The sequence below is a fragment of the Parasteatoda tepidariorum genome, chromosome 9, assembly GCF_043381705.1.
Source record: "Parasteatoda tepidariorum isolate YZ-2023 chromosome 9, CAS_Ptep_4.0, whole genome shotgun sequence".
In the NCBI taxonomy this organism is placed as follows: domain Eukaryota; kingdom Metazoa; phylum Arthropoda; class Arachnida; order Araneae; family Theridiidae; genus Parasteatoda; species Parasteatoda tepidariorum.
The window spans coordinates 41,373,992-41,399,444 of NC_092212.1; the positions used below are offsets into that span (position 1 = coordinate 41,373,992).

The following is a 25,453-nucleotide window of genomic DNA, read 5'->3' on the forward strand; positions in this document are numbered from 1 at the left end:
GGGAAATATAACTAGCATTATTTTAGAATTTTCACAGAATTTTCTGGCAAAATTATCTGAAACTATTTCTGCTATCAGCATTCTTTAGAAGATAGTTAAGTATTACATACTTGCCCTTTTTTTTTTTAGTTTTTTTGATAAGGATCTTTGTTTTTGTGTAATTTACATTGAGAGAATATTTTAATATTGTCCAAATCAGTTCTCATTATTTTAAATGTTTATCAAATTAATTTTTAAAAAATTATAAAAAGGGGCAAATGTATAGTACTGAATTACTTTTCTGCACTGACTATTTGTATAATTTTATTGCTGTACATGTTTGAGAAAAATATATTGCAGTTCTAAAAATTGTCTACTGTAATCTCACATAATCTAATAAAGTGGAAGTATAATGCAGTTGAATAATATTCTATCATCAGAAGTGATGAAACATTTGAACTAAAATCCAAGATGGCCAAAATAAAAGCTTCGTAAATGTTGTAAATAATGTTATTTGCATTTGGCGCAAAATGCAAAAGCAGTTTTCTTCTCTTGTGAGATTAAACTTGACATTCAACTAAATCAAACAGCTTTAAAATAGTTTTTTTCTTTTTTTTTTTTGAACTTATTCCAAAGTGTTCTGATAGTGATAAAATTTGAAAAAAATTTTTTAATCACTTTCTCACTTAACTTTCATTTAATTCCTCAGTATTTAGATAAATAATGGTTTAGTTTCTTCTGAAAAAAAAATGGAAAATAGTTCTATTGGTAGAATTTAATAAAATGGTACCAATAAGTATTAATGTCTTTTTCATATTTTCGTGTTGGTTCAACACAGTCTTAATTTATACCAACGCATAAATATGAATGATGTACTCACGAAAAAGTGCTAAAAACTGTGCTTTACTGTATTTAAATTTAAGAAAAATATCTTACAATATGTATTGGGTGAGCTCTGTTGTTTGTAGTTACCAAAGTGTATTTTGAATCTCTACAACTTTCTTAATTGTAAGCATTCATTCGACAGGTAAATTTTTGAGCAATCTGCTTTATAAATTTCACACAACACTAAACTCTTTATTTGGAGAAAATTTTGTATTTAAATATTAAAAAAATATTTAAAAGAAATAACAGTTCATATTGATAACTTAATAGAAAATATTTGATTGATTAATATCAGAAACATAGAGTTGCACCAGTTGTACTGGTCTATATAAATTGCACTAATAAGATTCTCAATTTCGAGTGCATGTTTTATTCCTAGCGAATAGGAGAACTGCATGGAGCAATGTTCAAGAGATGGCCAAGACCCACTCTGGGCTGTCATGCCAATGATGATGATATTTTATATGAATTTTCCTTCTATAAAAAACGCAGTTTACAAATTGCCTTATAATGTTTCTTATTATTGATAAATGTTTGTTAATAAAGCATTTCGATTAACACTAAATCATTTGTTTATAAAAAATATATGATAATTTAATTCTTGTAAAGCAATTAAACTTTTCAAACTATTTACCTACAGCAAGGAGTTCAACAATTTGTAGCCCCTTCTACTGGCACAACGTAAAACTCACTCTCTGACTTTTTTAGAGATTATTAAACATTGCAAGTATTTTTCTTCGTATAAACATCCATTTTACTTGTTCATAAGATTATCAACTGGTGTAAGACTGGATAAGGTGGAATCTTTTATATGAGGTGATTGTCCCTTAGATTGAAATTTCTCAACCGGTTTTACTTGTCCACATTTTAATTGTTATTAGTAATTTTTTTTAATTATTATTTTGAATGTTTATATTGCTGGAAAATGTTTTTTTTTTGATCTTTGCATAATATATGTATGTAATTAAAATTATACAGAGTCTGAAGATGTGATATTACCATTTTATTTGTTATTAATAAAATGATCCTTATGATGTTATTTATATTGGTTTTTCAGTTATTAATTTGTCATTAATTGTTCAGTTATCAATTTCACTTATTAATTTGCTGTAACATATAAGGTTAGTACCAAATTCAAATGTTTATATTTTTGAAACACCATAATAAATGATATATGAAATTAAAGATCTGACAAATTCTGTAATAATAAACGCTTAATGTGTGACCTTTTTGTTTGATGATAAACATTTAATCTATAATCACATTCAATCCACAATAGAAATGACAAATTTCTTCTCCAGTTTTAAAAAAAAAGTTATGGAAGAAATTGTTTTCTTCCACCAAAAGTGGAAGAAACTCTTTTTCATACAGAGATATCAAATATATTAAAACAATTTTTAAAAGAAAAAAACTATTTGTAACTGCAACCTAGTTGAAATAATTGTAATAATTTCATACCCTCCAACTTATGAGGATTTTGAAAATATTTCTTTCTAGTGGTAGCGAACCAAAGTAGAAATTTTTAAAGCAAATAGATCTCTCATAAAACTTTTATCAGAACTTAAGAATCTAGCCATATGGCCTGCACTTTTATAAGTAATAGTGGACAAGTTACGCTAAAATTAATTTTTTTTAAATATTAAGACATTAATTTTGCTACCGTCAGAAAAGAAGATTTCTGAAACTACGGAAATTACGTAGCAGTTGGAGGGTATGTAATTTCCAAGCTCTTAAGTATATAATTTTTAAATATGTGAAAACTGAAAAACAAGAATTGTAAAGAAAATTTCATTTAATGAATTTGAAATAACTATTTTTTTTTTATAATTGAGTACAATAAAACCTTGTTTTATAATTATCTAAAACTGTTATAATAATCAAATTTTATTAGTTAATGAAATTTTTAATACATAATTTGTTAAAGTAACAAATTACGTACTAAACATATACAAATTACATAAGGAATTCACAATTACGAAAAAAAAAAACATTCTAATTTATGTAATCAAATACAGTCAAGTATCAATATTTAAACTGAATCTTAATATAACTTAAGTTCTTTACAAAATTAAATAATATGAAAAAAGGTTATTTTTTTAAAAAAATTTTGATGTGAAAACATATAACTTTCTGGTACTATACTAAATTTGTTTGAATGAAAGTTATTCTTATGATACTTATTGCTAAAACATTTGTATTATTCAATTTTAGTTTCTTCCGTTAGTATTTTGGAAGAGATAGGTTTCTTCTGGTTAAAAAGCCAACACCGATCCAAGCTTTTTGTAGTTTTACTTTGTCCGCAATGCTGCACGATTATATTCCTTAAATTTTTGCAGTGATTTCGGCATCAGTGTTTCATTAACTGTGTCTTTGACGTATTATTATAAAATAGAAATCGCATGGCTTAAGGGCAGAAGATTTATGTGGCCACGTGATTAAAAATAAATCATTTGTCACCTCCACTCTCAAGGTATTGTTTATGAACCAATGTCATCGAAACATTGCAAGAACTTAAAAAAACATATTTGTGCAGTATTGGAGCCATTGGTTGCGTGAAACGAACTTGATTATTGATTAGTAAATGCTTATCGTCCGACAAAACGGTCTGAACATTTATTATTGGGGGAAAATTATAAATTCTATTTTTTTTATATTGTAATATGCGTAATAGGTTAGAAAATATAAAAATCTAAAATCTGATAATTCGTTTGTTCTAATCTCTTGTAATCGAGCTGCGATAACTCAGTGTTTAAGACACAGAACTATCAACATGAAAGAGTGGGGTTCGATCCCCAGTATAGTGCGACTTTGAGGAGAACTCCAGACTGAAAGTCTGGGGATGTCTGCTGCTATGGTAACAAGCGAGAACACATTTCTAATGGGGGTGAAATGGAGGAAAGAAGGTGTCGATTGGTTTACTCACGACGACCTACGTTAAGATTAAGACAAAACTATTCACCCCATACCCCTATTCGAACTGACCTTTCCTCGTAACCATAGTACCCGCCATGACACGAGACGGGTGTCTGGAGGAGTTTTCCTGAAAGCCGCACTATATATTACCCGTATGATTTTAATTTTAGTAACGCGTTTGAATTAGGTTCGAGCAATTTCCAGAATGGAATTGTTTACAAAACACTTATCCTGACTGGCGTCGTGAACTATATGAAATCTTTATACTAACACCAATAAAAAAAATTCTTTTTCGTACAAAGTCTTAATTTAAATATAATAGTTTACATATCATCTTATTGTTACTTGTCATTAGTTAGCAAGTGCTTTAAAGTAGTTGGTAAATTCCACTCTGACACCTTGCTCTTCAAATTTTACTCATGGTCAAATTTTACTTTCGGTAGTTAGCCGACAATGATAAAGACTGCTAACATGATTATTTAATTTTTATGGAGGAACAGACATTAGCAGGGCTGCCAACTTTCATCGATTTTTGGGTAAACTTCTAGTAGTAGCTAACTTTATATTTTAATGTATAATTCTTTGCTTTGTTAATGTGATTTATAGTTATTACTATATGTAAATGATTAGAAGAAAATCATATGACTTCATGGCACTTCGTTCTAGCTCTTCTTTAGGGATCTTTTTAAAAAGTTGGCAAATTTATCAAAATTTCTGAAAGCTTTAGTTTTTAATTGTCTCCCACTCCATAAAATATTTGGCAAAAAGCGTTGTAGTTGGCAGCCCTACATTAGTGTCACCATAAAATATTAACCGTTTAAGCGCCAATATTCCATTTTTGGAACGTGTCTTGTTCTCAATCTTTCATTCTTAGCACTTACAATTGGAGAAGCTGACTATTCCTATCAACCACAATATATTAATAATATAAAATAATATATCCTGTTCTAAAATCGAGCAACTGCTATGTTTTTTTCAAAATCAAATTGGTTATTAATTGAATAAAATATCCATATAATTTTTATGCAAACCTGTTACCACTCTTTTCAAAAAAGCATTTCTCCTATTACTGCAAAATAAGAGTATGACAGTTGGTAAGTGCGTACATAAGCATTCATGCTTAGGATTTGAAATTACGGGACTGCAATATTTCGAAACTTAAGTGGTAGCCATTAGTAGAAAATATGTTAGTCTAAGAACAAATAACTTTTCAATTTTTTTATAAAGGTACTTTTTACATCACCACAAAATGTTAATTTTTCACCGACCATAATTCAGCTTCCATAAAAACCATAATTCAGCTTATTTTACTCAATTCAATTTATGTATATGCCAAAAAACCATTCGACAAATTTGGCTTTCACTGTAGAGCTAATAATTCAATTGCCTAGTGTAAAACCTAATTTTAAGACTGTTATGAATGAAATAATTAATACATTTCTTTCTTCACAAAAAATGTTTTCAAATTAATTTCTTTCTCTTTTTTAGCATATTCTCAGCTGTTAATGAGCTTTTCACGTTCTTGAAAGAAGTGTTTTCTTAGTGGTCACGAAATGTTAATTAAAGTCACATTAAAACAGACGTTCAATCTACATTTGACCAACACTTACGACACAATTACATAGTTAGCTGACCTGAACGTTCAACCTATTTAAATGCAATTTCAGTTAAAATCAATTTAAACTAAATTTGTTAAAACAAGAAAAGGATCAAGTATTATAAATGAAGGAATTTTGCTATTGCATGTAAGAATGAAATTTACCGCGAAACGCTGAAGAGTTGATGGATGCTGACTGCTACACTTTGGTTGATTTTGAGAGGAAAAAAAGGCTCATGACGGAACGACTAGTACAAAGTAATGTTACACATGTACTGAATTATTTTTACGTAGTGGTTTGCAAGATAAATTGTAATCAAATTTTTATTTATAACCGTCGTTGAACAGCCGACCCAAATTTTGATTTTACGGCTACTAATGTACAACTCTGTAGCCTTGTAATTTTGAACCTAATCCAGAAGACAAGGGAACTCTTGGATTAAGTATTGAGAGGAATTTGTTTTCGTGGAGGACTTTTTGATGGAAATGACCCACATTTGTGTTACATGGAGAGGAAAATCTCCCACGGTTAGCCTGACGGTAAGGGGACTTTAACCCATGATCTGTCTACCACTGAGGATATTTTTACGCCAGCACTGTGGTCGGTGCGAGCCGGGTTCAGAATTCGTATCGAACAGCCATCACTGAGATTGCAACCCGGTTCCATTGGAAGGCGAACACTCTATCCACTGAGCCACCATGACTTTAATCTTCTGATTGTAATAACATGAGCTTTCAGATAACAAAAAAATAAATAAATAACTTTACGTTAACTTAAATGTACAGAAATATTGTTGTTATTACAGCAAAGATTTTATTTTCGCTTTAACGATGGCCTAATATACATGGCCTAATATGAGGATATTTTTACGCCAGCTCTGTGGTTGGTGCAAGCTAGGTGAGGAATTGATATCGAACAGCCATCGCTCTGATTTGAACCAGGTTCACCTCTTTCGGAGGCGCTCTATCTCCATAGCCACCACTAAAAACTTCAAAATTGGAATAAATGGTAAATTCGAGGAGGAAAAAGTTAGAAAAAAATTTTCTTCGAACAGTTTCAGGGTCAAAGAGTTTTAACCACTGACGAAAATGCAAAAGGTACCTAAATATTACTCTACTCAAAATTTTATGAATTGAACTAAAACGGAAATTTTCATAAATGCAAAGCTATGTCTTTTTGAATTTGAGCTTAAAATTAGATTACTACAGTAAATGTCGAAGTTAAAGCAAAAATCTAGGAGAAGGATGTTGCAACTTTCGTAATTAAACATGGAGTGATTTATTTATTTTTGCTTACAAGGGGGAGGGGGAGTCTAAAATTTCCAAAAATGCGCTCACGTATTGTTTGGATAGTCCCTCAACCTTCTTTCTTTTATTTTTTTTAAAAATGGTTTTATGTGAGTTTTTTTAAATTTTTTTAAAGGAAAAAAGTTAGCACACTTTTTCTCTTTCCTTTCTCCCCTCCCCCCAATATTACTGAAACTTGAAATTCGAACTAAATAACAGGTACATTGAAAATTAGGAGTTTTTTTTTTATTTTCAAATTATTAAGAAAAGAACAAAGGAGAATGACAAAATATTTTTCAATACCAAACTTGTAAGAATACAAAAGTTAATTTGTGATTAAAATTAGTCTTTAATACCATCGAAAACGAAAAGAAATGCGTGAGTTAATTTTTTATAACTTCCTTAAAATGGATAAAATGTTCTGAAAATGATTCGCTTCATTTTAGAAGTAAGTTTTGATTTATTTTTACATTATCTATCATAGAACCTTCATAGTTGCGGACTTTTTACGCACAAGAAAGTCAAGAGGATTAAAGTTTTACAAAATTTATTTCTATTAATTAAAAGATCGAAGATGTATTATTATTTTACTTTCGGCATTTTTAAGGAAACAGTGCTGGTTACCAAACAAACATCTTCGGTTACATCTTAAATCTAGTCATAAAACTCATTTCGTATATTTAAAAAAAATGTGCCAATTATTATACTTGTCACATTTTTTGCTGCAGTTGGAAAAAATATTTTATTTTATATTTTATAACAGTCGTTGAGCAGATTTCTACAGTAAATGTCGAAGTTAAAGCAAAAACCTAGGAGAAGGATATTGTCACTTTCTTAATTAAACATGGATTTTAATTTGTTTATTTTTGCTTACAAGGGGGAGTCTAAAGTTTCCAAAAATGAGCTTACATAATGTTAACTTCTCTCTTTTATTTTCTTAAAATGGTATTATTGGAGTTTTTTTTTTTAAGGAAAAAAGTTAATAATCTTTTTCTCTTTCTTTTCTCCCCTCTCCCCAATATTACTGAAACTTATTACTGAAATTCCAACTAAAACAACATTTTCATTGGAAATTAGGAGTTTTTTTTTCTCTTTTTAAATTATTAAGAAGAGAACAAAGGAGAATGACAAAATATTTTTCAATACCAAACTTGGAAGAATACAAAAGTTAATTTGCGATTAAAATTACTCTTTAACGTCTTTGATACCATCGAAAACGAAAAGAAATGAGTGAGTTAATTTTTCATAACTTCCTTAATGGATAAAATGTTCGAAAAATGATTCGCTTCAATTTAGAAGTAAGTTTTGAATTATTTTTACATCATCTGGCATGGAACCTTCATAGTTGCAGACTTTTTACGTACAAGAAAATCGAGAAGAATAAGGTTTTACAAAATTATTTCTAAATATTTAAAATTTATTAAGTGTTCATTATTAAGTATTTTAAATTTTTTTACAACCGAATATTAAAATTTTTTTAAACCAAATATTTCGGGGAACGGCGTTTTTCGCGTTCCCTTTAATTACAGCACTACAACTATGCCAGAACTGTCTTATAGCTAAAATTTGAAATGCTTTCGTGCAAAAGAACAATCCAGATTAAGAATATTCGAAAGAATCTATCGCTTCGGTGATTTTAGTTGGGCCATGTAAAGTTGATTCGATCGTTTTCAGACAACCCTCTTTAATGGAATAATATGTAACAATTTCGTTTCTATGGAAACGGAAACGAAACTTCTCTGAGCTATGTCTTTGAATCTTATCCTTCATTTCAGCGATATCTTTACTATTAACTAAAGCTTCAGAATATTAGATTAAAAAATAAAAAAAACAATGTCTTCCATTATGGGAAGGGGTGGCAAGTCTCGCAAGAAATCTCGTCAAAGTCAGGGAACTGCTGAACTTACTGATGGCCTTAAAAAGTTATCCATCGAAACGACATCTCAACACTGGAATGAACTCTCAACGTTAAAAGTTGATACTTCAGATCAAAGACGGAGCAGTGTTCAATTAAGCGTCAGTGAAGATGATCGACGCCAAAGTTTGTTTGCTGATATCGAATCTCAGTTGACCAAAGTTCCAAGTCTGATATCAGCTGGAAGTCAAGACGGTTCTGATGGCAGGAAAGTACGACCAGATGAAGTGTTCACTGATAAGGCTAGAGCTGCTATGGTGGTCATCGGTACCAAAGATATCAAGGAAGCTTTGGATAAAAAGAAAGCCGAGGAGATTTTTCGCAAGACTCCTGAAGCCAAGAATGCTGCAGTGCTGTATCAACAAGCTCGTTTTCTGATGCATCAGAGTAGATTTAAAGAAGCACTCATATTCTTGAATAAGGTAAATACTATTTTTAAAAACAAAAAGTATATATAAAAGTATTTTTATATATTTATTTACGCTGTAACAGTCACTTTTTTTCTGATGCATCAGAACACTAGTTACGTTATACAGTCAAACGTTATATAGTGAAACTTCGAGGGACTGAAATTTCGGTTCACTATAACCGGGTGTTCACTATATCCGTAACGCAGGCAATTTAACTGTTGATTCCCAAACTCTTTCCTTTTATTACTCATTATTCAAATAAATGACTGAAAAATATTATACAGTAGCAAAAATTGTGTTATTTTTTTTTACTCTTCGTCTTGCGTACAAATTTTTTTTTGTTGTAATCTTTAGCTGATGAGCAATCCTCAGCATCAGATATGGAAACACTTTCCGACTCTCAGATAATTTTTCCTCAATTTCTCTTATTCCTCTTTTTAAAACTGTCTAACCCACCATTCGAGTACATAAAAGTAGTCCCACAAAATCGCTTAGCAAATTCATCGATATTTGTCCAGATACTGGAAGATTGCGGCTTCGAATGCTGAACCAGAAATTAAGAAAAAAATCAGTCGAAGACAGAAAAAAGTTCATTATATCCAACTTCTTCACCTTTTTGGTTCACTATATCCACTAAAAATAACATTATACAAGTATAGTAAGGCACGTGGCCGAACATTTCGTTCACTATATCCGGGAGTTCACTATAAACCGTGTTCACTATAGCGGGGTTTGACTGTATATTGAATTATACGTTATATATTGAATTATATAGTTATAAGAAGCACTTTAGTGTTAGAATCAAACAAATACTGTTTTTGTAAATAAAAAAGTAAGTGAGCTTTAGGTATAGTTTGTCTATAGAAAGTACTCCCCTCGCTACAAAGTCTTAAGCTGTCTGCGGCTATGGAAACAAGAGTTAGTATATTTCAAAAAAAGTAGCTTCTCTCTCCCCTGATTTCTTTTCTCTCGTCGACTCGAGCCGAAACATGGCTTAAAGATTGTTTAAGGTTTTAAAAAACTTGCAGGTAATTAGATCAGTAAGGGGCTAATAATAATTTAGGTTCTGGCAATCAACTGCGAAAGCACAAGAATTTGAAATGGTGTAAGAAGTACCTTTATGAAGAAAAAAAATCATAGTAGAGCATTTTGTACTTAGAAAATGAGATTTCTTTTATAGTGTTCACAATTGTACCAAGTACTCTTTTAAAATGAGGATTCCTCTTTTTCAGAAAAGAAACAATTGTAGCATCGGTCACATGGTCAGTCACTTTTGACATATTCGTTATATTTTTTCATTTCTTTTTAATAATTATGCCAATTTTCAAAAAAAAAAGTTAAAAAACGTAAATTAGACAGTAGTTTACTTTAATAGAAACAATCGACGGAGATCAGCGCGATTCTTTAATAACAGTAAGAAATGAAAGCGGAGGGGAAAACTATAAAAAATAGTGACTATTTTGTGATAAAATATTCAGGTATGCCACAGGCGACTATAAATGCAATAAATGATTAGGACTATCGATTCATTTATATTTATTTAATCTAATAAATAATTTAATCAAAACAACCACTAAAGCTTACATTATAAATTATTCATATTTAAAACGAAATCTATTTCTATATTTCAATTCAATAGCAAACTAAAAAAATTGCTAATTTCATTATCTGCAGAGATGCTCCAGACACACCAATATAGTTTAAAAAACGGTAAATGATTACAAACTAAATTTTGCAAATATTTCACTTATTTTTAAAAGGTTTAACATGATACAACTAAAATAAAGTGGTGAATTATATAAATCTACGAATTATTTAGAAATAACGGTAGATAAAAATCTACTAAATTGAATTTATTAAACCAAGAATCACAATTAATAAACTACCACTTGAAAATATTTATTCGCTTTCCGAATCAAGTTGGCATCTCTGTATCTGTCAAAACATTTTTGCTATTTATTAGTCAGTACTTTTTACAATTTCAGTCGCCCGTGGCGTGGCATACGCCCATAGCATATTGTAATAAAAGTCAGGACTAAGATTAGACTCGAATCATTTTAAAAATGTTCTGGTAGTTAGGAAGTTATTTAACCTTTATAAGGTCGTGGGAAGTATACTTCCGAATATATAAATATATATATAACGTCGTTGCCGAGTGGAAGGATTAAAACAGGTCTAAAGTTGGAAAGGAGGGTACAAAATTTATTTATTAATTATTAGACAACAGCAGTCATGAGAGTGTGTAAGAGTGAACATGAAAAGTTGCGCTCCTTGGTTATATGTTAGGGAAAATCTTGCAAAGTAAAATCCGTAAAATGTCTTAATTTAGGGAAAGAGGGAAATCTTAGTAGTTGCTATTGGTTTATGAAATAGATCGAACGTTTCCCACACTGAGCAAAGGGAAAAATGTCCTCCTGTTAATTAAATGCATACTTGAGCCAAAAATAGACTTAAGAACAGGATGTGGCTTTTAAAANTATATATATATATAATCTATGGTCATATAAACGAATGCTTAAGTTTTAAAGTTTTAATTACTTTTTATTTAAAATATTCTGATTTAGTTCACTACCACTAAAAAAAGTAATAATAATATACAACAGCTTCAAAAAGTCCCTTGTGGGAAGCTATTTTCTCACCTATGATTTGTATGGCTATCTGCTGACAACTTAAAATAAAAAAAATAAGTAAAAATAAAGGAGTTTGTTTTCACAAAGGCGGTTAACTGTAAAGGTTTGCGTAGGATGAAAAAGAGAGGCTAACACTGCGGAGATATTTTCTCTCCTGTATTATGCGTTATTTTATCTGTTTTTTCATCGAATTTACTCGCCATAATCACAGAATTTATAAATTCGGTTAAATATAAGTACAGAAGTTTAAGCTTATGGCCAATGTTTTACATTAGACAATCTGAAACATCAGACATCACATATGTAGTCGAGGCTTTAAAAGACAGCATTTATGCATTCATTTATGCATTCGTTGTTACAACTTTTACAAATCATCTTATAGTAAAACTGACAACATTTCTTTTAGGCAATTCAAGTTGATCCCAAGCGTAAGGAATGGTTAACAGACAGAAGTCAGTGTTATTTTAGGTTGTTACAGCCAGAAACAGCGTTGAAGTTTGTAAATGAAGTTCTTCAGATAGATCCAAAATATTTCCAGGTAAATTAATCCATCTATTTAAATTTTGACTCTTTGGACCTTTGATCATAAGTAATCTTTTTCTTATTTTGCTTTTGAAATATTCAAAAAAGACACATTATGTAGACAAGCATATTACGTAGACTTTCAGAAGATAAAAAGTCATTATATAGATGTACCAAAATGAGATTGATTAAAGCGAAAATATGACGATTCTTTTCCAATTTTTTAAAATAAAATTAAATTTTTCCGTGTCTCAGTACGAATTTGGTTTTAAAGAGTAGTCGATTTCTTTAATTATTATTATTTTTCAAAAACTCATATCTGGCAAACAAAAAGAAAATCATATCTTATCCTTGTGGCCGTAGCTGAGTAAAAATTTTCCCCATTTTGTGTATTCAATAATATTTTTTTTAATTTGAGCTGTGTTTCATTTCACTAGGAATATTACAAATTCATAATTCCGTTGTTGGTCCAAGAAGTAAGAGATATTTCGTACAGAGTTAGACAGTCTAGAATTTACATGGGCTTTTCTTCAAAAGAAGAATTAAAATTGATCAAACCCATAACTCAGTACACAGCGTGAAGAAAATATGTCAGAAAAAAGCACAATTGTTTAATTATTAGGATTTTTTTAAAGGTAACCTTATCTGTCCTAATATTTTAATAATCTCAATATTTTCATCTGATCTGAGATCTCAATATAGCAGGGTAATTTTTATAGCTAAAATGATAGTTGAAATCAATTCAATTTCGACAATGCCAAAATTATTTCAAACCCAGTCACATCAGCTCATCTTCATGTCCTGGAATCTTGTTTTATTCATATGAAGATTCCCTTGTTTAACGACATTAGTTTCTCACTACCTCTTCATAGCGCCGGGAAATGCATTTTACCCTGATTCGTCTCTCTCGGACACTGTGGTTTCACTTGTTTTTTTTTTTTAATATTTTGACTGTGGGCTTTTTTCTAGTTTGGTTTCTCATATTTATTTTCTATTTTCGTGGGCAACTTTTTGTTTTATATTTCTAATCACTTTTGCTTCTTCTCATTTATTCCTAGCAAGTCGTGAAAATGAGCGGCTGTTATTGAGCGTTTCAAATATGACGACGGTTATTTCCTATTTATATGTTTTTGAAGCGAATGAAGTTTTTATTCAGAAAAAGTGATAGTTAACAAAGAGAAATATCCGAAAATGCATCCATATTAAAATAAACAAATATGTATAAAGTTAGGTTTTTCATATCATTATTTTTGGTCTGGAATGGATTATATTTCATGTCTAAAAAAAGTCATTTAAAATTATAAAAAGATTTTCCAAAAACTATTTTTTTTTTAAAAGATCTCTTCGTTATATAACAATGTGGAAAATCACGAACAAACAAATGCGTCTAATGAGCCTTTTTTTTATATCTCTAGAATTTCAAAAGACTCCACAAAGAACATTTCTCCAGAAGATCTTTGATCCAGAAGAACTCTGATTTAAATATAACAGATGGAGAATTATGTTTTCCATTCTAAATAATCCTAGAAAGATTACAGAATAAGATCCTTATAGGAACTTCTAAACCGATAACCTAAAACTAATATTTTTGCTTCGATATCTTTTTACTAGGCTTTTGCTATAAGTGGTTTTTAAATCAGCCTACATTGAAATAAAAAAATTATGCAGAATAACTATATTGAAAAGAAGAATGGCTTAATTTTGGTTTTTATATGTATGAAATTAAAATAATAATTCCAAATAAGCAAGCATCATGCGATCATTTCGGTAATATAATTATAATGAAGCTCTTTCTTTAGTGTTGAAACATAGTGTTGAAAAATTAACACTAAAGCTTCCAAACTGGATCGCTATCCTAATCAAACTATTTGGACCATATTTCCCAGATTGCAGCTATTTTGGGAGTCAGAAATTCGAAACCGTCGAAAAAAAGCTCTGTTTATGTAGATAAAGTACGCTTCTGTGTCTGATTTCGTAACTTAAAATATCGTCTGCTCTAATTAATTAGCATATTTAAGGTCACCCCTTCAAGCAATTAAGATTAAGTTCTAGAACGTGAAGATCCGATCATTAGATTAAAAGTTAATCAGGGGGGTCCGTTAATTTTTTGAGCACTGCACTGTACATAAAAAAATCTTAACTTCGTCTGTTTTGACTTACAGGCACTGTTATTGAAAGGCGAAATTCTGTATTCTTTGTGGGATTTAGAACGATCGATGTTGTGTTTCGTAGCAGGCAAACGCTTGAGGCCCGACAATGAAGACTGCATTCGTGGCATTCATAAAGTACGAATGGCTCTCGAGGAAATTTCAGGTATCTTCTTGAAACACCTGTTTTTATTTTACCTATTTTTATTTCATGTATTTTGATACATGAAATAAAACATTATTATTATTATTTAATACATTATAAAAACATTATTATTATTATTTAATCATCCTAACTGGTAAGTTTTTTTAACTGACTTCATTGATGTTGAAGATATTATTATTAAACAGATATATTATTACTATTGATATTCTTATTTTTTATTTTTAAAATTTGCTTGGGCAGAAGCTTGCAAAAAGGTATTTTCTTATATTTAGAGTAGACGATTAAAGAAAAATATAAATTTATTTTGTACTATGTACAGTGGATTCGGGGCCTTGCACTAATAAGTTATAGGTTCCGACTTAAAAGACTTTTGGTTCCGACTTTAATAAATGGTTCCGACTTTGCTTTCTGTTATAAATAAGTTTTAGGTTTCGACTTTATGGTTAGCATCAAGAATAGTTTTTTTATTCGTGATTATGTTTCGGTTATTAATAAAAATTTCAATGACTATTTTGTTGTTGTTGTTGTCACTTTAAGGTGTAGTGACTGAAAATGAGGGTGAATTCATCGCTTGCTAAGGAGGCAAAGGTTCTAGGCATCGAGTGAAAGGTGGGCTTCCTATTCTCCAACTAAGAACATGGAACTAAAACTTTAAACTTACTTATTATTTTTTATTTTTATTTTATTTCATATTCTTTTAAAAAGTAAAACGGGATATTTTCCCCATTTCAGTGATTACGCATCACATCAACTAACCATGTTTAAGCACCTAGCCCGTTTTAGGATACTATCTTGTATCAGCTATGGTAAGAATGCCTCTTAATTTTAATCCTGGTCTGATGATGTGGATATCTCCTTAACTGGTAACCCTTTCTCCTAATTTCCGCACCATAAAATGAGAGGACATTCACTCACAACAGCTTTAACACACTTTTTACTGAGTCTAAAAGCCAGTTGTCTAGTCATCTGCCACGGGCGATTAAAAATGTGAGAAATGGTAAAAATCCATTTTATTTTTATATATATTTATTCTATTTAATTATTCAATCGTAACTATCACCATAACTTACCTTACAAATTATTCAGATATAAAACAAAAACATTCTTTGTACTTACTTTTAATAGTAAACTAAAAAAAATATGCTAGAAAAATCAACTAATTTTAATACATTTTTGCTTTCTCTTAGTCATCACTTTTTACATTTTTAATCACCCGTGGAATCATTGCTGCCAGGATCAAACTCACCACCAGCAGTATAAGTGGCAATTTAATCGACTATGCTACCGGAATGCTCATTTCAAGATTATATAATTAAAGAGTTTGCCCCGAGCATGCACACGCATTTGAACGCATCTGACAATACCTTTTTATTGCATAAGCATGCATCACTTAAATTATGCAGATTGTTTTAAATGAAAAACGGGTTGGTACAATAGAATGCTTTGTAACTTGTTAGTGAAGTTGACTCAGTGTTAACGAAACCTGTTAACCCTTTCGCGCCGACTGTCACAAACACGTGCCAGCACAAAACCGTATCAATCACGGTAAAAAGATAAAACTGGTAATCAAAGTAATTCTTTAGCAGTTTATTTGTGGGCGGAGTTATAATTGTTTGATTTATTTAATTCACCATTACATTGTTCAAAATAAAACTATCTAGTTATACCTTAAATTAACATTGATTATATATATGATTAAACTACCAATAATTAAAGTAAAAGCAAAGTAAGTCTGTCAAATTATCAACGACTACTTTTAAGTTACCGTTTTTTATTTAATTACATCCTGATTCTGATTTTGTACGAATGCATTTCTGAATCACCCGTCCCCAAGGGGTTACGAAACATTTCTTTAATTCTTTTCAGTTATTCATTCTTTCCTTCATCTTTTTCAGCTTTTAGAAAATCATCAATGAACAGAAATGCCAAAGGAAAGATCAAAAGAAGCAAATCGGTAAATCAAATTACTATCCTTTATGAATTTGTAATTAAGGAAACATTATACAAATATTGTAAAAACAACAGCCTCGAAACTGCAAGAGTGAAAAACAGCTTCTCTCTCTGTCTTGTCTTTCTCTCTCTTTGTTTGAACCAAGTTTTGTTTGAAAACAATTTGATATTTCTTTGTAATATTTATTACTTTAAAAAATATTTTAAGCGATTTTCAGAGCAAATGCATAATTTGGTAGGCCACGATATTTTTATCGTCTTGAAATATTTAACCAAGAAACTATATTTGCTATCACTTTGGTGGATTCGAAGCAAAATTTTGAAACAAATTTGGGCATGATATGTGAAAAATAACAATAAAAATTATAAAGCAACTCAAAAAAGACATGCTGGAGCAATACTATAGGTCACGAAAATTTTCGAGAATTTCAATTCAACCAAATTAAAAAAAAAAAAAAAGGGCTTTAGACTGAGGGTGCTCCCTGCAAACAAAGTCCCTGCTCACGAAGATGGCATTTAGGCAACTATGATAATGGCAGTAGGCCGACCGGCCTGGGAAGGGGACAGGGAACTGTCCTTGCATCAGAAAGGTTCCGGGATCGAATCCCAGGCAAGGTATGGATGTTCTTTCCTTCTCCGTACTATATGTCCTTACTGTGGGAGCGACGTTGGCCCACCTAATATGGTGCCACTGTAAGAGAGGTTAACAAAATCGCCCTGTAGATGCCTGAATTGACGGATGTTAACACAAGCGGGCAGTAAAAAAAAAAATTATGGCAGTAGTAACAAATTTCAAATGAATCTGTAACTGAGGAATAGGAATTAGTTTTCAAAAATAAGTGAGAATCCCTAAGAGAGATTTTCGAAAGCTGTAGACACCTTGTTCGTTCATGATTTTTCCGATTTTTGTCAGGAGATTTTTCTCTTTGTATTCAAAGTAATACTAACTAAATATTTTCATTTTCCTTGAACAAAATTGATTCTTAGTGATTTTGACTATCACTATTTATAATTAATATAAATAAATATATAAAAGTACAAACTATGTTTAAAAAAATATACTCTTAAAATAAAAATAATTATTGGCTAAAATTATAAATTCAGTTGTAAAATATCCACCACTACAAAGAATCGTCATTAGTAAACGTTTAAATCGGTAGCTATGTAATACAATCGGTAAACATACGTAAAAAACACATGAAAATTAATGAAGTGATTGAAACAAACACAAGGAAAAATACGATATATATGAATGTTATGAAAGAAACTAACAGTTTTGCAAGAAACATAATTGAACTATTATACTTTTTTTTGTTGCATTTCCTGATTAAAGGTGGCCGAGAAATACTCATTAACTTAATTGTATAAATACTTATAAAACCGGCATTAATTTTCACTAAAATTGGTTCTGATAAGAAAAAACTACAGTTTAAATTAATTTGAAACAATTATAGCGAAATATTTACAAAGCTAATTTCTTTTATTTTTCCTCCTGAAAAAATAATAATAGTAAGAAAAAAGTAATAAATAATTAAAGTTAAATTTCGCTTGTTTTGGAGGAAAAGTGCAGACACGTCTTCTATCGTGATGACCCTAAAATATTTTTAGAGAGAAATAATAATATAATTTATCTGAAAAATTTCCTCTGCAATGCATTTGAGCGCAAATTTTTTATAACTTTCTTATTTACAATTTTTTTGTGAGTTTTCATTGTTTGACAACAAACTCTTCTTCTATTTACAAACTTGTTTCTAGCTATTTCGTACCTAAATCAGTTTTATTTAACATAAAAATTTGTTATAGGCAAAAGAACGAATTTCGTTGGATTTGGCATTCTTATCTCCTGCTGGTTCATCAGATGTGGGAGGTTCGGGAAGCTTATATCCAACACCAAAATGCTCGACGCCTACAGACAGACCTTCTTCAAAATTGTCACAACAGACAGAAGTTGATAGAAGCACAATAAAAAGACCGGTTACAGCGCATGCTCGAAGAAGGATTTCTTTATCAAGTTATAAAGTGAATTCAAATGTAAGGTTATGACTTAGACGTAAGGAATCCTGAAATTTTTTTAACAGTTATGAAATATTAGGTGTAATAGACACATTTTTGTTTACGCTTTGCTTATTTATTATTAATTGTTTACAAAAATAAAAATGAAATTAAAACTTGTAAAATTTTGAATATTGGCAATAGGGAGGAGGCTAGTGCGGATAGTCTTCACAAATCTTTGCCGAGAAAGCTTACTTAATCATTATTTTAAAAGCTTAATCATTATTTTGAACGTTTTTCTTTCTTTTTAATTATGCATAGTTTAATTTAGAAGTATATTTTTTCAATAATCTTCAGGGGTCTGTTTAAAAGAAATTTGGGTCCGTTAACGGACCCTTACAAAATATCTTTTCATAAAAACGAACCCTTCACAAAATATCTTTTCATAAAAACGGATCCTTCACAAAATATTTTACTTAAAAACGGACCCTTCGCAAAATGAATCTTTTTTAATCGGACCCTTCACAAATTTGTTTATCTTCATTATTGTTTCGTTTGTTAATCAAATAAATCCTTCCCAGGGAAAAAAAAAGAAAGATGTAAACGAATTAAGATTCTTATGAAGCATTTGAAGAAGCGTCTTAAGAAGCGTTTGCCGAAGAGTTCTTCGGCAAACGCTTCTTCCATTATTCGTCCGAAATGAATATTCTGCGTTCAGCAGTATAGGCTAAATTCCAAATATTTCTATGTTACATCTCTAATTTAGAAGCAGCAATTGCTGCTTATTTTTGAAAATTTAATTCTTTTAAATTATAACTTTACAGTGTTGAGCATAATCTTGTATCTATTTACAATTTAAAAACTCCTTGAAGAAGTTTTTTGCAATAGCCGGACCCTATTTGCACAAATTCATAAAAGCAGGACCCTGTTTGAAAGAATGTGACTTAAGGTTTATTTTCTATTCACAAATTAAGAGTAATTTTTTCACACTTTTACGAAAACAGGACCTTTCACAAAATGTCTGGACAGACCCCTGATCTTTTTTCAATAATAATATTTTTTCAATAATCTTTTTTTTTCTTCAAATGCTGTCATGACCCTGTGTCATGAGGCTAGTGGGGAGAGAGTCCCAAGTCTAGTTCTCCCTTTAGATAGTAATGTTCTAGTCTCGAGTAAATAATCGTAAAAATCTTTATCATAAATGCTAAACCCTAAGAAAATACTTAAATTCCCCATTCTCCCGTTTTAACAAAAGATCTTTCTTGAATATTTAATGTGGTGGTAAATGTTACTCTCTGCTATTTCGTGTATGGTACAATAAAGTCGATTTACAATGATTTAGCCACCATAAAATAAAAGCATTCAAATACATAAAACTTGATAATAGTGAAAGGAAGTTTTTTTTAATTTTTATTTTTTATTTCTTAACTTAGACTAAATTCATTCGCTGCCTATGGCAAAAAACTCAGTTGAAGAGGCAGGTGCAGTGAGGCAGATACCTCGAAATTTACCTTTACATTAAAGCAAGTTTTTAAGAGATCTCAAAATTAAACAAACTTTGCTAACCTTAATTGTTATAACCTTAATTGTCACTTTGTATTTGAGATCAAGCATTTTGAGATGTAACCTCGTGTTAACTTGTAACGCAATTTTACCAATCTGTTAAAATTTGCAGAGAAATTTTGAGAGGTTAATAACAGAAATATTCTGTATGTCTACATTAGCCCGATCTTCCGTATTTTGATACGTTTCATTGTTTCGTCGAGTTTACTAGTATGGATATTCAAATGTATAAAACTTAAAAACACGTTATTCAATATAAAATATATGAATTCTGTTACTATAGTTGTTGAATGCACCTTACTAAATGCTTCTTCTTTTGTATGAATATTGAAATGAATTAAATTCTCAAATCAGATACTCGAAAGTGGATAATTTCGTGAAAGTAATTAATTGTCTTCAAGCGGTCGTGATCTTTTTTAAAAATTAAAAGTAAAACTCATTTACGCACGTACATTATTTTGAAATATAAAAAAATAAAATTGTATAAAAAAATATTCTTGAACATATATAAACTTGCCGATTTTATTAAACAGGATATAAGGAAATGACCAAAAGTTGTATCTTTGATTTAATAATTAAGAAATTGATTGAGTAAAATTTTGTTTGGGAATAGAATTATAAATATTTTTCATCCCTTTCATCATTTGTTTCCTATTTTTGTTAGTTTAGTCTTAATAATTCTAAATCATGTTTAGCTGGAATCACCAAAACGAAACGACAAGCTTCTCTCCGCAAGACCCAAAACAGCTGTCAAAAGATATACTGCTAAACCTTCTGATGATACGGATTCTGACTCATTCGAGGATAGTATCTTTTCAACACATCGGAAAAATTCAGATCTTTCATTAAAATCGAAACCCAGTTTCAGATTTTCAGGTGAGTAATTCAAGAGAAAGTAAGCTTTGTTTTCCTTATTTTTTCTTGATATTGGACATACCCTAGCCTACGCAATTTTTGTAGTTTCAGAAAGCATTTTTCTTAATTCCAGCAAAGGTAATGCATGCCAGCCAACTTTTACGTTCTTCAAAAAATTATTTCCTAGTGGAATAATTACAAAGATGCCAATTGCTATACTTTCTGCAAAAGTTTCTATTAACACGTTGAACACCACGCTAATTTTACATGGCTTGCCCGTCTGGCCAAACTGTAATTAACTACAAACTAAAATTGCAAATATTAGACAGGTTTTGCTAGTTTTAAAAGGTTTAGCATGACATATATGAAAAAAGTGGTGAGTTATATAAGACTACGAATTGTTTAAAAATAGAATTGAATTTATTAAATCAATAATCACGATACTTAAGTAAATTTTGAATAAATTTTCCGCAATTCTATAAAAGAGTGTAAATTTTATAGTTCTATATCATGTTATACGCTGTCAGCCAGCTGTTTTTCTCTGCCTATGTGAAAGGTCAGTGTCAGCAAGCGGTGGTAGACGCAGCCTAAATGTAATTTCAGTGTCAGCCACGGGTGACTGACGAGGCCTAAATGGAAAGTCCAGTGTCAGCCACCGATGGCTGATGCGGCGCTCAACGTGTTAATTAGTTTCAAATTAAATAGTAAAGCTTTTAAAATAAGGATAATTATGCCCACTCTTTAAAATGTCACTATGAGATAATTGCAACAAAAAAAGCGATATTGTTATATGTTGAACAATTTCAGCTTTAAGCCTTTAATTTGGAATAATTAAAAATGATAATTAAAAATGAAAACGTAAAAAATATTATCGAGAAGGCATGATAAATATTGTTTGTAATCCAATATATTATTAAATTTGTGATTAAAGAACTGTTTGCAGGTTAATACCTTATAATCTTCGGGATCTTTTTGTTAATGATCCTATTATTTAATTTTTTTACCCATTGAAGTGATTTTGTCTAATGCTTGAAACGATAAGACGAAATATATCGTCTTATGATGTATAGAGATGCAATTTTTTTTTATCTTAAAAAGTATTTACGTGATATATTTGTACATTTTCTGTTATTATTATTTTTTTTAAAGAATTGAACTCTAACACTAGAACTATTTTAGATTCTGACAATGATGAATTTTACAACCTTAGTGAAAGAAGTCATAATGATTCAAAAGAGATATTTAAAAGTGAAAAGCAGAGAAAAATACGGCGCCAAAAGAATGCTCAGAAAGTGAAGTGCCAACCACAGAATTTAAGACCAAAAAGCTCTGTTGCACCAAGAATTGCACCATCCCTAGGAAAGGATAGAGCCTTTTTAGAAAACATTTTGAAAGATAAAGGTAACTCTCCTTTGTATTTCACTTTGGTCTTTTGAAAGGCTCAAAACACAAATTTATTATGCACTATAAAAAAAAAGAGGAAAAAGAACTAGCCTATTTTATAATTTAATTACAAAAATTTGTGGCAATTGAGTGATAATATAAAAGCAAAAATTAAGTTAAAACCGTATTAACACGTTAATTTATTTTGAAATAAAATATCTCTCTTTTGTATAATTTGAGGGAAGATTAATTTAACCTTTTTTTTTTATTTTAGCATTTTATGAAATGTTTAAATAAGTTTATATTATCTTATAAAGCGATTATTCTATTATTACATAAATAAATAAACTAAAGAAAGAAAAATAAGTTAAATTTAATATAAAACTAGTTAAATGAATTAAAGCAATCATAAATTAAATAAAGCAAAAAATGATATACTTTGGAATAGCTAGTTTAAAAGCTTTATTTTAGCTCTAACAATACATAATAAAATCAGAAACCATTTTGAAACCTATTTATTTTTTTAGTAATTCGTAAACACTCTTCTGTTATACGCATAATTCGTAAACACTTTTCTGTTTTCTGTGAATTAAGGCTTTAATAAAAAAAGAAAGGTAGAAGCTCCTCCTTTCTGCCGAAGCAAATTTGACATGGATAAAACGAACATCATTTCTGAAAACATCAATCGTGGTTTTTCAAATTGTGCTAACAGTTTCGACATGTAAAATCAGTTAAACTATTTGCTACTGCAAGAAAGATTGTTTGTTTCAATAATTCTGCCCAACCTTTGTACTGTAGGAATTTAAGAAAGTAAAAAAAAAAAATCTGCGTTTTTTTAACTATATGAATACTATTATATTATTAATAATTGAGCTATACTCTAATAATAATAATTAAAAAAAACTACTACTAAGAAGAGAACTGCATTAGAATTGTATTTTTTATATTTATTTAGAAAAAACATATTTATACATTAAATCAAATTGCCTTTAATTTTCCTAATAAATGTTAAAAATTAATATTAAATGTTAGTTGAGAGGCATCAATAATTAATATCTGCAAGACATTATAATATGCCAGGGGTGGCCAAGCTCCTTGATAGTCGAGTCATTTTTCAAAATTTGAAATTTTTCACGAGCAGCATTTAAAAGGTATGCAAAAAAGGCATTTAATTTTTTTTACATAAATTATATTTATTGAAAACATATAAGTAAAAGTACAAAATATGTGTATTGAATTTAAATATTAGAAATTAAACACATTTATTTTACTTCTGTTGATAATTCTTTAAAATACGGTGAATAATTGGTGACAGCACTTCTCAGCAATTCCATGAGATGCTGGTTAGTTAATACTGATCCGCGTTTGGATTTCACGAACTTTAAAGTGGGATAAAATGATTTACATAAGTACGTTGTTCCGAATATTGAAATAATTCGACAAACAGCCTTTTTCAATTCATGATACTTCGATTCTGGTATAAATTTCCAAAATTCAGTCATCGACGTCTACTTATATTTTAATTGTAGAGCTTGATCTTCTTGCATCTCTATTAATTCTAATTCTCCAGATGCTTTTTGTGTCATAATTATATTGGAAATGGAAAACTCACCTTGAATTTAACAACGTTGCACTTAGTTTTTCATATTTCTTCTCAGTAATTTAAAAGACATTTTGAAACACATACGGAACGATAATAATTTTTTCAAAAATAATAGCACAAAAATGAAAAGGGAACTCGGGTACATTTATCGAGAGCCACAAATAATCCTTCAAACAGCCGCATGTGACTCGCGAGCCTCAGGTTGGCCACCCCTGTAATATGCTTTAAAAATTATGAAATTAATTTGATAACCTGGGGAACAAACTTTTTGTTGTATTCTTACAAGTATTTGATATTGCTTACTTCGCGTGTGGGAATTTTATACCTGAAATTAGTTTTGATCTTAAAGCAACAGATTTTTTTGAATGACATTTTTAGTCTTATTTTTTTGTCAAAATGTACAAGTTTAAAAACGTTATATGTAACCGAAGGCCACTGAGAGCAAGAACACGGTAAGTACAAGCTTTATTTTTGATTGCGAAGACAATATAATTGTTTCCATTAGAGATGAAATTGGCATAAATGTATCTTTAGCCCTTTTCTGGTCTTAAAAAGTATTAGAAAGGCTTCATCAACTTATTGTACTATTTAATTTAATCTGCGCCTCACTTACAATTCGAGAATCTCAACTTAGTACTTTGTTAATGTGTCAAAAACTGCAATTTTGTTTTATATCTGAAACTATTTAATTTCTGTAGAAAATAAAAACGGTAGTTTATTAAAATATACTTATATTGGTTTAGTTTAAAATTAGACACTTTTCAGAATCTGTGTATAGATCTTTTTATTTCCAGGTTTAAAGAAGGCAAACACCATGTATACTAAGCGAGCTCTGAGAATTGCTCGAGATTTGCACAAGTTTGTATCTGAAAGGGAAATTTATTGGAGAAACAGAGAACATTTTATACGATATTCAAAATCAGAAGACGACAGTTTTATTTTTTGAAATACTACTTGTTATATAAATGCGCAATACCGTGCAAATGCTATAAGATATGCATATATATGTATATCCTAGATGGAAATTTGTGAAATGAAATTATTAATAGCCTGTGTTGTATCCAAACAAATGAAAAATCAAAGGTCAATTAAAAAAAATACAAAACTTTTTATTTACTATGGAAGGTCTTAGTACAACAATATGGTAAATCCAAGCTTCTTTTCTGATTGCGGAGACAATATATTTCTTTAGCCGGTTCCTGGTGTTAAATAGTGTTAGAAAGACCTAGTTCCTAGATGCAAATTTATCGAGTGAATTTTTTTAATTTTCCATTGTATCCCGTTGAGAATAAAAACAATTTTAGTTCAATTGAAAAATGTACCAAATATTTTATTTATTAAAGGGCTTTGCCCCTCACCCCGTTAGTTTCGCTCATCAACCCTAGTGGATGCTGCCCATTCATCATTGGAGACGGACAAGGAAGAACCGTATGTCCATTTTTTAAAATTACGATTGAATTAGGCCACCTGTTGCATTTTAGGATCACTTAATTTCATCAAATCAATAATATGGAAAATCGGTTTCCCCCCGAGAGTTATTACACAGTGAGATGGGCCGTGCTGTGGGAGAGCAATTCCTATCTGTACGCAAATTAATTCTTTCTCAAAATCCCCTTTTTTTTGGACTCAAACCGTTTTTTATCCTTGATCTTTTCT

General features: G+C 30.1%; 1 protein-coding gene across 1 annotated transcript; it reads left to right on the forward strand.

The window, feature by feature from the left end:
- The first annotated feature begins 8,396 nt into the window (after positions 1-8,396).
- On the forward strand, positions 8,397-25,114 carry LOC107452806 (uncharacterized). The gene is made up of 8 exons (XM_016069391.3): positions 8,397-8,998; positions 12,023-12,154; positions 14,301-14,451; positions 16,347-16,405; positions 18,205-18,432; positions 20,652-20,832; positions 21,991-22,212; positions 24,592-25,114. The coding sequence occupies exons 1-8, from the start codon at positions 8,495-8,497 to the stop codon at positions 24,741-24,743; spliced, it is 1,629 nt and encodes a 542-aa protein (XP_015924877.3). The 5' UTR covers positions 8,397-8,494; the 3' UTR covers positions 24,744-25,114.
- The last annotated feature ends 339 nt before the right edge of the window (positions 25,115-25,453 follow it).